The sequence below is a fragment of the Macrotis lagotis genome, chromosome X (genome assembly GCF_037893015.1).
Source record: "Macrotis lagotis isolate mMagLag1 chromosome X, bilby.v1.9.chrom.fasta, whole genome shotgun sequence".
NCBI classification, from domain to species: domain Eukaryota; kingdom Metazoa; phylum Chordata; class Mammalia; order Peramelemorphia; family Peramelidae; genus Macrotis; species Macrotis lagotis.
The window spans coordinates 255,389,205-255,405,647 of NC_133666.1; the positions used below are offsets into that span (position 1 = coordinate 255,389,205).

General features: G+C 33.8%; 1 protein-coding gene across 11 annotated transcripts in view; it reads right to left on the reverse strand.

The window, feature by feature from the left end:
- The window catches only part of LOC141497580 (trafficking protein particle complex subunit 13), a 61,924-nt gene that overhangs the window by 40,158 nt on the left and 5,323 nt on the right, over positions 1 to 16,443 (reverse strand). For all 11 annotated transcript variants that reach the window (XR_012471365.1, XM_074200279.1, XM_074200285.1 and 8 more), the window contains 6 exons: positions 12,442 to 12,510; positions 11,537 to 11,636; positions 9,455 to 9,539; positions 4,831 to 4,958; positions 3,339 to 3,411; positions 2,794 to 2,838 (listed from right to left, as the gene is read on the reverse strand). Coding sequence is in view for 10 of the 11 variants with exons in the window: in XM_074200279.1 (XP_074056380.1) it covers positions 2,794 to 2,838; positions 3,339 to 3,411; positions 4,831 to 4,958; positions 9,455 to 9,539; positions 11,537 to 11,636; positions 12,442 to 12,510 (500 nt within the window). In the remaining variant the exon portion in view is untranslated. The remainder of the gene's footprint in view (positions 1 to 2,793; positions 2,839 to 3,338; positions 3,412 to 4,830; positions 4,959 to 9,454; positions 9,540 to 11,536; positions 11,637 to 12,441; positions 12,511 to 16,443) is intronic.

Genomic DNA, 16,443 nt, shown 5'->3' on the forward strand with positions numbered 1-16,443 from the left:
TGCGCCATCTAGCCACCCCTACAGTAGAGATCTTAACTAGGAATGTATCTGGCTACCTCTCATCTAAGACAGAAGTCTATCTGATTTTTAAAGACCTTCCTTGATTTCAAAAGTTCTCATAATTCAATGATTTTTCCTTCCAAAGTTACATATCATCAAGATGTCACACAACTCAAGATCATTTGTTCTTTTTCTGCCCTCAATAGAGATTAATGTCACTATTTTGTGCAGAGTCCTTTCATAACCTACAAGACTAGACTACTCTGGAGACTTCTCTTCTTGCTCTTTATTCACAATCTCCAAATTTTTGGGGGGTGGAATTTTCTAGACTATGCTTTAGACAAATATAAGGATAATGCCCTTGGGCCAGGATTTCAGCCTAGGAGGAGCAATTTACTGGGTTAAGGGTGGGGAGGCTAGAGGGGAAAGTTGATAATTCTGAAAGGTCCACAAATGATGTTAAAAATATCCAAATGGCCCTTGGCAGAAAACAGGTTCCCTACCCCTGTTCTAATGAAAATCCAGAACTGGCTAAAAAAAAAAAAAAGGTTAAATTACAAAATTTGAAAATTAAAATTTTCTAGAAAACTTCAAATTTAGAATTATATACATAAATAAGTTCTAAATGTATTATGTTTATAGAATTATAAAGTTAGAGTTCAAAGTATTTTAGGGATCATTTAGTCCACACTTTTCAATTTATAAATAAGGAAAAAGAGGCCCAGAGAGTCCTGGGAAATAAATTAAACACCAGAGCTGGGGTTTAAAATATTTTCAAACTCCTTAAGAAGAACCTTTAATAATCTTTATCACTTTTTTGTTTGTTTTTTGTTTTTTTGGCTTTTGCAAGGCAATGGGGTTAAATTACTAAGTGTCTGAGGCTGAATTGGAACTCAGGTCGTCCTGACTCCAGGGCTGGTGCCCTATCCACCGTGCCACCTAGCCACCCCCCAAATCTACTCTTTTAAGACATTTCATTTCATGATAACTATATAGGAATCTTCTATGAGGATAGAGAGATAGATAGATAGATAGATAGATAGAGAGAGAGAGAGAGAGAGAGATTAAGAGTATTTTAAATTAAATCAGGTTGAATGGTTACAGGATGATTATTTCATCGCAAGTGATTAATAATAAGAATGCTGGGGGTCAAGATTCAGCAGAAATAACATCAATTTTATTCCAAACCTCTTCCCAAACTTGAACTCAGCATTCTAGTTAAACTGGTCTTTTTACTGTTCCCTGAACATACTAGATGTATTCTCATCTCCTTGCTCTTCCTCAAACTATTCTTTTTGTTTGAAATGGGCTTCCACTTCTCCTCATACGTCCTATGCTTTTTATAAGGTCAAGACAAAGTCAAAGTTTTTCCATAATTGGATTTACATGGTTTTACTGATTGACCACTGGGTCTGATTCCTTTAAGACATATTATCTGTTTCACCCTCTTGGCACTTACTATATATATTTTTTTAACAAATAAGACTTGAAACTAGATTTTTTTTTAAATAGAGAATTTTTTTAATTTTTAATTTAAGGCAATGGGTTAAGAGACTTGCCCAAGGTCACATAGCTAGGTAATTAAGTTCTGAGGCTGGATTTGAACTCAGGTCCTCCTGATTCCAGGGCTGGTTTTCTATCCACTCACTGTACCACCTAGCTGCCCCAACAACTAGATAATCCAGAATAGTCCTTGATTTTATGAAAAGAAAGTATACTTTTAATGAGGCTTTGTGAAACAAATATTTTATCAAACTACTTGTTCTGATTATCAGTTCATAAAATATGGTCACCATAATTGTTATATTGTATTCAATTGTTATGCTGTATTCAATAAAAAATTTGTGGAAAATATAAAATAATTGGTTTGAAAAGGCATCACAAAACTTTTTTTTGGTCAGGTTTTGGAATAGTAGATGAATGTTTTAAAATTCAAAATGTAGTGGTTCTTCTAGTCAATACATTATTTGACTCATCATTGTTACAATTTCTTTCACTGATAACTGGAACTTGTTGAGATCTAGAGACCAAAAGGGAGTAATAGTAGCACAAATAATAAAATTGAGAATGAATTAACGGGGTCTAGTGAGTGAAGATAGGTACTCCTATGTAGATTCTACTGGCTTCAGCTTTGACTAGCTTTAGTTTTCTACAGATTATCTATCCTAAAAGCAGCTCTCCTCTTTTCCACTTAATCAACCTCACTTTTTCCTAGGAAACCTTTAAACAATAATCAAGAACAGATTTAACTTAACCTAACAGCCCTTCAACTATCCATTTCAAACTCCCTTACCTATCTTAGTTATTCAGTGGCCAATTTATAAACGTGAAGTTAAAAGGAAAAGTCTATGCAGTAAGACTATGTCTAAATCTTTTTTATAGCCTTTAAAAATAATAAAGTGTTTGCTAAGTTCTTATTAAGAATAGTTAGTATGTATTAATCCTATTTTAAATAACAATGACAGAATTATAGGACAGGCATTTCATGAGAAGGAAATAAAACAACATTCAAAACAAAGGCTGTACAAATTCTATTGCTATAGATAGCCCTTCAACATTTCCTTAAATTAAAAAATGAGAGGAAATAGTTGATTACATATAGCCAAATAGCTTATTTATTTCACCTACTGATTAAACTGTTAACTCATTTTTCACAAGCATAATCAGATTAGCAACTTTTTGGAGAAGGGAAATGGAAACCTATAATTTTAAAAAATAAACAAGATCTTGATATTTAATTGAAAAAAAATCATTAAATACCAAAAAATCTTGAGGACGAAATCCAATACTTACCTCTGCATTATAAAACTTGGTTTTCACATCCAAAGGTTTTAGAACCTAATTGAATGAAGCACATCAATTAGATACGGATTTATCTTTTCTGCACTTCAAAGAATGCTGTTATGTATAACATGTAATTATGAATTTAAGTATAAAATGTTTTTAAAAACTCTGAATTTTAAATGAAAAAGGATCTTAGGATGTTTGAAAAGAAAAATTCCAAATACATATTTTTAAAAGTCAAACAACATGTTTAACTCAGCTTCTTTAGCTTGGATCATTCTTTATGCTACATTTATGTCTACATTTGCCATGAATACTCAATTAAGAACAATGAACATTTTGGAAGTTTTACTATAAAAATTTGATTCATGCTAGTCTGTATTTATTCAGCTTAATTGAATCTTATTTTCTTTTCAGTTCTGAATAGGCCTGAAAGCTACTTACTTCATTTTGAATGTGTCTATATTCATATCAGAGTAATGAGGTCCACAGTATGAAAAAAGTAAGCAACTGCATCTTATAGCTATAGAGCCTATCCAAATTAAATGACATACCTGAAATTTGAAGAATTTCCTAAAGTACATCTTTTCTCCACTTTGAGTAGTGTAGCTGACCGCACACACCAAGCTGAAATAGACAGATGCTTCCTTTAATCATTCTGAATCAGTTCCAACTGTGTGGTTCTCAATATTACCTTTAAAATGTAGAGAATAAATGCAACACTTCTATCCTAACCAGGGTATATGATATTCATTGAAAAATCTGCAGTGCTCTTAGCAAGCATCAAAGAGAGACAGCAGCTTAGATGCCAGTCAGATTCTTCATTTTATAGGTGAGGAAAAAGGTTTAGGATGGGTGAGTGAGTTGCCTAGGTAATGTAGCAAAGATCATATAATAATTTTTTGTTCCCTAAGATGAGATGCTGTTCTCTATACGCTAACCTCTAAACCCCACTCCCTGAATTCTCCCTGCCCTTTCCAACCCCTTATTTAGAGCAAGACATCAGTGTATCATGTGAAAAGTTAGGTACAAAAGGGCTCAGAAAATGATTGTAACTCCCCTGATTTACTTAAGAATTTAAAAATTAAAAAGAATTCTAATAATGCTTAGTTATGCTTCTAACCTAACCTAAGGGACTAGAATTTTTTTAAAAAGCCTAACAATAATTAGTTAGACTTTTGCCTCAGAGCAAAAAGAAATGTTTATTTACACATATAAACACAATGAGGCAAAGGTTATAGGATTAAACTGGCTCTTGGAGTTGGCCTGTGTTTGACTTCACACTTCTGTTTTCACTGGTTAGATATTTTATGTGTGTGGATCAAACTTTAATATGTCTTTTTTCAAGGCAGTAGCCATGATTTGTGGTAATTAGCATTTTATAAAGCCTTCAAAAGATCTGTATTAAGTATTTTCATATATCTCTTCTTCAAACTGGTATTTCTTGTTTGAAAAATTGAATATAATAGAGAATTAACTCCAAAATAATAGAGCATAGTGATTAACATCTCACAAATGTGTGGAAAGTTTTTTTGCTTCTTCTTTAAAGTGCTACTTAAGAGGAAATAACAGAGTGCTCAGAGCCTTTAGGGAAAGAAAGTAATTTTGGTTATGGTTCATGAATCTCCTACAGTACAATTTCTTGGTGTTCCTCAGGAATGATTTAAATGTTAATGATTAAACTTAAAAATTGTTGGTTATAAGCCTAGGCTACAGGTTTCATGAAGGCAGGAATTGTCTTATTCTTATTTGCATCCCTCACAAGATTATACTTGCTCAAAAAAAATTTCCTATCTTGTTACAATTTGGATAATCTTGAGGCAGTTTTAAGATATATTTGCAAGTGATCACAAAAATGCAGTGAGAGTTTTAATTCTTATCACATAAAAAGAAAGCACTTTTTTAGTTATATAAAGTAAAAACTTCATAAAAAAGTATTTAAGAAAATTTTATATATAATACACACACATATATACATACATATACATAAATATATGTATATAGGTAGGTAGATAAAAAGATAATGATTGTTTAAATGTTCCTTACATATGTGTTCCAATTTCTTTCACTTCATGGTGGATGACATCATCTATACAACAATCAGATTTAAGTTCTGCAACTGTAGCATTGGAAGCTGAAAGATTTAAACGTTGTGAACTTGTCTGGAGATCGGCCTTGAAAGAGGAAGAAAAAGCTTAGAAGATAATTTAAAGACAATTTCAACTTTTGAAAATGATTCAGAACAGACATTTTAAATAGGTCAGTACTTTTAAATAATATAAAGTCAAAGCCAAAATAGCAAGGTCTAGATTTCTTCATGATGAACTAGATATCTCAGTTGTTTTAAAGAAAAATTCTTTATGTCTAAGCACACCCATATTGCTATACTCAAAAGTTAAAATGTAAAGGACAAATATTGTTTTTTTTATCTCTTGGTATTATGGTATGGAACAGAGTCAAGTAACAGAGATAATGATCATTGACTTTGAAGAGTTCACCATTTAGTGAAAGAAGTTAAGGCCTGAAGAAATAAAAAAAACTGAACAAAAGACGTAAATATTAGATGAAGAGAGGAATCCAAGAGAGTTCTAAAATCAGTTACCGAATGAATCAAGGAGACAAAAGTGCCAGATGACTTCAGAAAAGAGAGAAAGTGGAAATTTTGGCAAAGGTAGTGAGAGAAAGTTTTTGAGTTTTCTCTTGAAGGCTGAGTAGGATGTAGATGGGTAGAAGGAGTAAGCAGAACAATCAAGTCAGCTGAGTTGAATTAGAGGTATTATTATATTTATATTATGGAGGAAAATGGGGAAAAAAAGAAAAGGAAATGACTGTAGAGATATGCAGTCTAACTACACTTTAGAAAAGCAAATCTTTATTGAAGGAAGTCTTGGTTTTTATATTCCCTATTTATAGTTGTTTACTACTATGTCCTTTGGACATAAGGAAAATTTTCAAAAATTATAATAACATATTTATAAAGCACTCTCAGGCTTGTATAATGTTACACATATCTTATTTAATTTAAAATAAAAAGTAGTGCTAAAATTAATTTATTAAAATTATTAAAAAATAAATCAAATGTTTTAGAAACCTATTACTAAATATCAAAACCAACAAATTCATTCAGTACTTGTTAACATTTAAATAAACCAATTTCAACACCAAGTACCAACATGTTTTAAATTTTTTCCCCTTACTCTCCAACAGAGTTCAGTCATTATCAATTAGTTTTATTCAATTGACCTCAGTAAGGATTCTTTTCTTCTTGTTCTGCCTTTTTTTTGCTCTGAATTATTTTATAAAAGTCTTTACATATTTTTTTTTTGCAGTTCTCATTACTCAGTCTTAATTGCATTACAATATTTCATTAATGTAGTGCCATTAAACTATTTCCCTATTCACATTTAGGTTGTGACTGGTAAAAATTTTTCTCAAAATTTTAAATAATGCTGCTCTGAACATTTTTAAACAGATAGCTCTTTTGATAACATTTTCAGGTTATATTCCCAACAAGTGAATTATTTAGTCAAAGGATTTTTTTTGTTTTTTTTGCAAGGTAATGGGGTTAAGTGACATGCCTAAGGTCACACAGCTAGGCAATTATCATTAAGTGTCTGAGGTCACATTTGACCTCAGTTCCTCCTGATTCCAGGGGCAGTGATCTATTCATGTGGCACCAAGCTGCCCCCAAAGAGGATTTTTTTTAGGGGAGGAAGACAATTTTTACAGGATATTGCTACATTGCTTTAGAAACTATGAAATATAAGTTATCATTTTGACTTTTGAACAGATCTGTGTATATTTTAATTGTCCAGTTTTTACTGTTATATATGCTGTTAGTACTTTTTCCATTTTGTTTCCTTTTTGATGTTGTACAGAAATTTATTTTGTAGTCAAGCACATTTGCCCCTACTAATTTCCTTCAATTACTGAATTCAAAGAAGTTCATTTACCCTACAAAAATGAGATAAATCCTTTACTCCATCTAGCTGTCCCTCCTTCCCTGTTATTATTTTCTAAAGGTTTATGAATCTCTCATCTTTTGTATACATTTGCCTGGATGTCTGGTATATTCACTCTATGCACTGATTTATTCCTCAAATTTTTTCTGTACTGTAAGATAGTAGATAATAGCCATTTTGAAGTAATGTTTTAAGTCTGGGAGTCTATCACCTCACTCCTGAGTTAGTACAATTACTTCTGTGCTGGTCCCTTCACCCTCCAAAGAAAATTGTGGACAAAATGATTTATGTTCTTTGCCAGTAGCTTTTGGTTCTCCAATACCTAAAGAATGAAGTCCTGATACATTCAGTCTCTTATGGTGTTTTCATATTTGTGCACTTTAAGAAGACAAACAACTTCTGTCATGCATCTAATATTTCTTTTTTTAAACGTGTATATGATTTATACATTTTAAAATAATTAAAAATAATTAACATTATGAACATCATTTAGTCTTTTCTTTGAGGTTTCTGAAGCTACTTCATGATCTTGTAGGGCTCTACAAGCATAATAATGAATATAGATTTTCACTATAGATATCATTTGGAAAAATTTTATTTAATACTATCCAGGATGAAAACAAGCATTTCTCTCTTTTTTTCCAGATTAACATTAATCTATAAACAAACCTAATTATCTATCTCTCCTACTCTTCTTCTCCTATTGTGAATTAAAGAAGGAACAAGCAAAAGCCCTTTCCCAGAATTTAAAAGGTTCTTCCTTTTGTGTCCAGAGTCTGATACCAACAAGTATATCCAAAGGATCTCCTTGATTTTTTAAGTTAACAATTCTTTTTACTAAAAGGAATTCTTCATTTATGACCTTCCTCTCTCTTTCTCTCTCTCAAACATACAAACTGATGTTTGTGGCCTTGTGATTTTTCTGATTTCTAATAAGTAGTGATCTTGGGGGAGAGGAGACTGGACCTTATCAAATTTCAAACTCAGCCCTGAGCTGTTCATTCCTAGACTCTCCACTCTCTACACACCATAACTGTGCAGCCTGTTCCTATCCCTCCTTCCTAACCACTGCCATAAATCCTTTGCACCTAATCTTTCTTTCTTTCTTTCCTTCTTTCCTTCCTTCCTTCCTTCCTTCCTTCCTTCCTTCCTTCCTGGTTTTTGCAAGGCAAACGGGGTTAAGTGGCTTGCCCAAGGCCACACAGCTAGGTAATTATTAAGTGTCTGAGACCGGATTTGAACTCAGGTACTCCTGACTCCAGGGCCCGGTGCTCTATCCACTGTGCCACCTAGCTGCCCCGCATCTAATATTTCTAATGGCTACTGATGCAGTTTTACAAGTACAGCCTAGTCAGATCATGATGCAGAACAAGCTCCTCAGAGTCCTACCCAAGGCTAAGTATTTAAACTAGTCCTTTGTAATACATCATGGTTTATTTCAGAACTCTGAATGCCTTAACAGTGAATGGGTCATTCCAAAAACCATAGCCTATTCCTAATCCTTCTATCTAGGTACTTGGCAACAAGTCCTTGCCTTTAAGAAAAGTTTCAATCATTTTATTTGTATCCTGTGTGTCTAGCATAGTGCTGGCAGTTTTAATAGGTTAAAGTTATATATCCTGCTCTTGAGTTGGAGCAGCACACACTAACCTATTGAAAGCATGTCATATCTGGCACAGGATACCTATAAATAGAATGAACATTACATTGGATGTCAGTAGACTTAGGCCAAGTCCTACCTCTGTTAGAATGTGATCTTAGATCAGTCATAATAAGGTTTCTTTCCAGGCCTCAGTCTCCTCATTTGTAAAATGAAGGAATTTGATCTCTATGGTAGTTTCTACCTCTAACTTTCTGAGACTATCATTATCTTCTGTTTGTGTGTGTGTGTGTGTGTGTGTGTGTGTGTGTTTGGTGTTTTTATTCTAATAAGGATTCAGGAATTACTTGCTGTGGGCTGGAGGTTTGGAATGAACGTTGGTTTAGAAGCTGTTCTGGGCTGTATTGGCTCACAAAATCTTCTCAAGCATGTAAAATTTAATATTTGTGATTACAATGTAACCCATATTATCAATGATTATAATAAAATGTAATAATGCTGCATGAATGGGCTCTAAGGGGTGCATGTGCCAAGGGTCATGAGTTGGACACACCTGGTTTAGAGATATTAACTGGTATTAATTCCTAAATTTCTGTCAGACACAAATTTCTGAGGCCCAACCCCCAGTCAACAGAACAGGACTCAGGCAAGGGAGGGAGAAGTCAAACCATCAAAAGGATTGTTGCAACCTTCCTCCTACTTTTATACAATGCCTTCTTTCCTCTTATCTATTTATCAAATCCAATCCTTTTAACATCCAGATTAAATCCTACTTCCAAATACCTAGATTCCCAGAACTACAAAGAAACCTTATAGATTATCTTGTCCAGCCCCTTCATTTTTCAGAGAAAATAATCTGAGGCCTAAGAGATTACTACTTGTCCAAAGTCACTTAGTTACAGGCAGAGTTGGGGCTCAAACTCTAACTCTTCCAATCCCCAGTTCAGATATCTTTTACTGTCACAGAGTCTTCTATGAATCAACTCCTAATTCTTTTCTAGGATTGTTGTTATATTGAGATTTCTAAAGTATGCTTATAACATACTGATGAAAAATTAGGGAAATATACTTCTACTCAAAAAACATTCAGAATCAAAATATTACTTACCTTTACCAATATGTCCTTTACAATTTGGTTGCTATCATTGTGAACACTGATATAACTGGAAAAGGTTTCTCCCAAAAATATATTTCTGTCCAAAGGGAAAAAAAGCCATCATTTAGGAAGGAATCTGCTTCAGTCAAATTATAGATTCATCACCCTGAGGACTACTGTCACCTTCTCTTGGACAGGATCCATCACAATTAATGCACTGAGGGATGCTGGTCATAAACAACACTACTTCTGCACTCCTTTTTGTCCTGGTATCATTTAAAATATTGAGTTAATCTATGAAATATTATCTAGTTTGGCTCTTTTCCCTAACTGAAATAAGATCCCTACCAGCTGTCCTATGAAAAGAGCAGGGAAATGAAGTTTTCTGTTTTTGAAATGATTTTATGCCCCCACTAAGTTACTCAACAGGGCACCACATGTAGTTTTACTTTTCTTAATTTGTGGATAAATTTTTGCCTGGCAAAAATAAAACTGGCTCTGTTCTTTATAGTCTTTTTTTTTAGGCTTGAATGTAAATGCAAGTCTTCCTCTAATAATCCTATTCTGATACTTCATCATAGTTTGAACCTCAGTTACTTAGCATCTATTAATCACTTACCATATGCTAGGTACTACTAAATGCTGGGGACAAAACCCCATTTCCTGCTGCCCAGAAGTTTATATTTTAATGGAAAAAACAACATGTAAACAATTATGAACATAAAGAAACCTACAGGGTAAATGGAAGCCAGTCTCAGAGGGAAGGGACTAATAGCACAATGGAATTATTTGCCTCCTGGCGTCAAGTAGCTGGTGCTTTTCCTGAGATGAGCTCCAATTGTTTTTCAAATGTTGCAGGGGCTGCTCTTTGCCTTTGTCTCCTCAGTGCTTAGGACAGTGAATAGCTGCTTAATAAAAATGCTAGCTTGACATGCTGACTAGAAAGTAGTCATGAACTTTTACATGTGATTCTAGAAAGCCATTGGAGTTTATTGAGAAGGAAGTCTGCAGAAGAATCACTTTGGTAGCAGAGTGGAGAATGGATCAGAGAGGGGAGGAAATAAGGAAGACCAAAGAGAACCAGCCTAAAAGAGAGATGACAAGGATTTGGTCTATAGGAGAGGTCTAAAGACAGAAATGGCCAGATCATAAAAAGTCTAGCTACATGGGAGCAATGGGAGTGACAAGCTGATGAGGATCCTGGAGTCTAGAGGACTGAAAGTGTCTTTGACAGTACTAGGGATAGGAAGAAGGGAAGGTAGGGGAAAGATGATAGGCTGTTTTCATTTAAAATGCCTATGTGATAGCTAGTGTGTGATGTTCAAAAGGCAGGGGTGATGACTGGATGCTGAAAGACTCTCTTGAACACAAAACACCTTGAGCAGGTTCTGTAAAGCATGACTCTGATAGAGTCTCAGGGCTACACTGTATGCTTGCAGTCTCAGGACCAGTCTAGCTAAGTTTAGAGAGGATCATCTTTAAAGGTTGATTAAATAAGGAGATGGATTTTGGAGGCACTATCTACACATACATATTTATATATCTGGGTAAGTACTATCTACTCACACACACACACACACGTATGTGTGTGTATATAACATATGCTTTCATGTTTCCAAAGGTTACCATCATCACATTCTATAAATCTAAACTAGGGTTGCAAAATATTTCCCAGACTAAAAGTGTTTTTTAATGTGTTCTGACTTTCCCATGGCACTTGTCTCTATCCTTTCTTTGGCATATGTTATATAGTATAATGCTAATTGTTTATTTTAATGTATAAATCCTGCCTGTGAATATGAGTTACTCTCAGATTAAGATTGTGTTTAGTTTAATAATTACTACACTTAGCTTTCGCTGTGCCACAGGGTCTACAGAGTAGTTTTCACATGGCTAAATATTTCCAGGTCCTAGGATACTGGTGAAAGCATACCAGTGAATCTTTGGAGTAGAAATCTGTTGACAAATGACTCAATCCTAACAGATGCTAGGTCAGTAATATTTATTAGGACAGAGAAGCAAGAGTAGTAGAATAGTTGGCAAAGCTCAAAACTAGGGATCTCTATATACTCTATCTGAGAATTTAACTCTTACCCAAAATTCTGAGGCAAGGTCAACATTTCTCCGAGCATCAAAGTTTCTGCACCATTTACAGTGGAAGGATCATCTTTCATGAGCTGATTAAAGAGATCTCCTGTACCAATATAAAACATATTTCTAACACTTGCTGTATAAAAATATTTAATTCAAAGATGTGACTAAGGCAAGATTATTTCTAACCTTTAAATATTACTCATATTACTTTCCATATAAGACAACGCACAAGTCATATACAATTTAGCCTAAATTTCCTTATCTGCAAAATAAGGGGATTAGCCCAGCTGAGCTCTAAAGGAAACATTTGCAATTGTTGTTATTTAAACTAAAGAATATTCAAACTAAAGAATAAACAAGCTTGCTTACAAATGTATTCTGGATTAATTGTTCTATGTCAAAATGAACTAGGAAGAAAGATCATTATAGGATTAGAGGAAATTAAATAATTTCTTCCTATAATCTATATTTACAACATTTTACTTCCTAAGATTGGATAGTATCAATACATGGGTTTTCTTTTTCAAAGTTCTGTACTTAGAGGCTGGTCATTTTTCTAAACAAAGACATTTCTAACAGAATATCATACATTTATGATATAGTATATAGCAAACTCAATAGTGCCAAAAAAAAGTTCTAGTCTAAATTCCTGAAAAACTTTAATTTTGAATATTTGAGAAATACAGTTTATCATTTAAGTGAAAACATATTCATTTCAACTAAAATTCAAGTCACTTCCAGGTCAGCACTAGGAACTGTTACAAATGATGAGGTAGCACCTGAGGTATCTAGGTATTAACACAGATCCTGGGTTTCAATGAGGATTCAAGCACAAAAACCATAAATGTAAATTTCTTTAGGTAAAGACAAAACAGAGTAACATGAATAAATATCCTATGGCATACCTGGTAAATCTCTGTCTTCACATGTTACTGGAATATTGGTGAATAAAGTAGGTTTGGTCAACCTCATCACTGCAAATTTAAAAAAGAAAGAAAAATGGATAAAATCATTAACAATCTCGGTTAATGTATCCAAGTATTGTGACTAATGCTTATCTTCAGACCATATCCAGTGAAAACTTTTTTTTTTAGGTTTTTGCAAGGCAAATGGGGTTAAGTGGCTTGCCCAAGGCCACACAGCTAGGTAATTATTAAGTGTCTGAGACCGGATTTGAACCCAGGTACTCCTGACTCCAAGGCTGGTGCTTTATCCACTATGCCACCTAGCCGGCCCCAGTGAAAACTTTTTAATGAATAGATAGTAAATTTTTGGATGGCTATAACAAACAAAACACAATTCAATGTGGTAGAATAATTGAATTTAATAATTATATATATGTATATATATTCAACAAATGTAAATCACTTAAAGCATGAATAAAAAATTAATTGTATAGGTCAATGGGGAATGTGATTAGACAAAAATATGTAGAAGAAACATTTATGGACGGGATGCAAGTGAAGTGAAGCAACAATGTGCAAGGGAGTTAAAAAGTTGAACACAATCTTGCAGTTTATTAATAGAAGTAGAAAGTTCAAAACAAAGGATATGATAGTAATGGTTCCACTGTTCAGACCACATCTATGGTCCTGTGTTCAAGTCAGTTGTGGTTAATATTTTAGGTAAGATACTGACAAGGAGAGTGCCCATAGGGTGGAGACCAACTTGGCAAGAAACTAGATAAAATTAGACTTAGGAGAGGATATAATAATTATTTTCAAGAATTTGAAGGCTATGTGGAATATGTTCTTGGTCCCATAAGACAGAGGTAGGAACAGTAAATGCAGAGGCTGATTTAAGTCCAGTTTATGGGAAAAAATACCTAATGATTAGAATTGCACAAAGTGAAAAGATTTTTTTTTCAGGAAAAAGTAAAGATCTAGTAAAGATAGAGGTCTTCCAGTGGGAGCAGGATGATCTGCTGTCAGGGATGCTGAAGAGACAATTCCTTTTCAGATAGAGGTTAGAATAAATGACATCTTCCATTCCTCTGAGTCAGGGATTTTGCGAGGCTATTTGTGATTCAGTCCTTATGGCAAAACAATAATATATTGAAGGCAAAATGTTATAAAGGAAGGAATACTCAACTCAAGTCACTAACCCCACTAAATGTTCTCATTTGTAAAATGGACTTTATTCACATTAGGAAGTTATTGTGGAGAGAAAAAATATTTTGTAAAAGCTTAAAAACCCATAAACTCCAGTTATCATTCTTAAATTAAAACTTGACTAAAATGTTTAGTAAAAAGTAGTTAGTCCCTATTCCCTAAAAGTAGATTACAATGTATTAGAAATCTATTCACATATTTCCATTTGCCTGAAATAGTCCCTCTTGTCTTTTAATGAATATCTCCCTCAAATGCTAAATAATGCAGGGAAATCTATCCATATCAAAGGAGGAGAAAGAACACATTGGTACTGGATAGCCACTTCAAATCTAATTTTTAAAATCAGATAAAAAACCTTGGGGAAAAAAATCTCCAGAAAATACAGAAATATTAAAAATCTTAAACTTTTTTTTTCCTCTAATATTGATATGTTGACATAGGAACTCTCTATATAAAAGTTCTTCTGTCATTTTACAAAAGGGCAGGTGATTATATGTCCTAGTCTGCTTCTAAGAGTGGGGTCAGTAAGATTTAAACATAGGCAAGTTCTATAGAGTACTGGGTCAGCAGGATCCCAACACTTCTTTTTTGCTAATCATGTAGTGTGCTCCCCAACTATTTACCAATATTTGAATATGAATTAGGTAAAAATCAACATCAAGAGTTTCCTTGAAAGCTTTTCTGAGGAAATTATAGCGGGATTTACAAGATGAACAGACAAGCATGAAGTACCAATCACCTTTATTTACTACTATTTACCACTGCCCTGAGTTGCTGCTAACAGTAGTATGTACTTGTATGTGGTGGAGTATAAGTTGGGATTTTGCAAAGCTTAATTGGCACAAGCCAATAACTATGACTTGGGGCAAAAGGGAAGGTGTCTCCCTAATCCTCAAATAATAAAAAACAAACTAAAGGGATTGAAGCATATTTTTCAAATTTTATTTTAAGTTAATTAAAATTAAAAAAATTAATTAAAATGAGCAACATGGCTAATATGGAAATGTTTTGCATGACTTCACATATATCATATCGTCTTTGCCTACTCAAGAGCTGGGAAAGAAACATGTAGAAGATTTAGAACTCAAAATTTTAGAAATTAAATGTTAATTTTATATATTCCACTGGGAAATATTTAATGAACTAAATAAAATTTTAAAAAATACAAGCTGTTGGAAAAAATCATCTTCTCTAATTTAGCTTCAAATGGATAATATAAAAACATTATATATATTATGCCAGAATTTACATCAACTCATTTGTCTGTAGGTTCAAACTACTGAAACTATGGTGCATAAAATCAGAGTATCAGATTTAGGGTAGAGTGGGGTCTTTGAGATCATCTAGTCTAAGTCTCTCAGTTTACAGATAAGAAAACTAAGGCTCAGAGAGGTTAAATGTACCTAAGGTCACACAGCTTATAAGCAGAGCCAAGATCTGAACTTTTGATTCCCTGACTGTAAAATCTAGTATTCTTTCACCATGCTGTTTCTTATATTGTTTACAAAAGTCCTGCAAGAATTTTTCCTAAAAACCTGATACTGCAATTTCATGAGGAAAAAGATCATCAATTTGAAAAATCAAATTTCTCAAATAAAGGTGACAAAAATAAAATCTTGCTAAATTAATATAGAGTTGACAATTGTACCTTTTCTTCATTTTCAAAGGGGATATATGGGATGAGGTCTACTTTAGGAACTTAAAAGATATCTCATCAGGAAAAATATCTTGTGGATAGTAGGATATTAAGACCATATTTTCCATCTGAATGATTAAATTTTGATTAATCAGAATACCTCATTCTCTAATCATTTCTGTTAAATTGAGGTTTTATTTCTGTAAGTTGATCTTAAAATCTTTCCATTTCTATTAACTGCGATTTGCAGAGGAACTTGACAAGGTTGTTGTTGAATAAAGATAGACAAAAACAATGCAAGGACAAAGAAAAGTATGTCAATATTGATGTCTGCCTTTCATTCTTTAAGACATGACATGCACATGAATTGGATCTGAGAGACCAGGTGCTGTACTAAGTCACCAGCCTTGCTTTCTCCTCCAGAGCCATCTGGGTCCAGTGGCCAGATATGGATCGAGAAGAGATGGCCCTGGATGCAAGGCAATTTTGCCCAGGGTCAAATTTGATCTCAGGTCCTCCTGACTTCAGGGCTGGAGCCCCATGTCAATACTGAACCATATGTTATAGTCCACTTTCGCAGAAATGGAATGTGAGGAATAGCCAAATAGGTTAATATTGCAGTATTGTGAAATGTGCTTGTAGAAAAAGATATGACTAGAAAGGTGGGAAGGGGATAGGTTATTTAGAGTTTAAACCACAAAATACTTAATATTTGATCTTGAAGTCACAGAAAACCACTAGGGCTTCTGAGGACTGACATAGTCAGGCAAACTGGTAGTTGAGTGGAAGATGCATTGAAATAGGGAAAGATTTGAATCAGGGCAACCTGTAAGCTAATAACAGAAGTCCAAGTGGGAGATGATTAGAATTTGCACTGAATGGTGGTTATATAAGTGGAGAGATAGTGACATATAGGAGAGACATCGTGAACAAAGAAATGCTAAGTTTTGACAAGGGACTGAATATGTGGATTAAATGAAAGTGAGGAGTCTAAAATAAGACTGAGGTTTCAAGCCCAGGTGATTGGGAAGATAAGAGGTACCTTCTAGAGAAATGCCCCAGTTCAAAAGAGTCTTACTCTTTATCCATTTAGCCATGCTACCTGTGTGTACACTCTCTCTCTCTCTCTCTCTCTCTCTCTCTCTCATTCCTATATATTC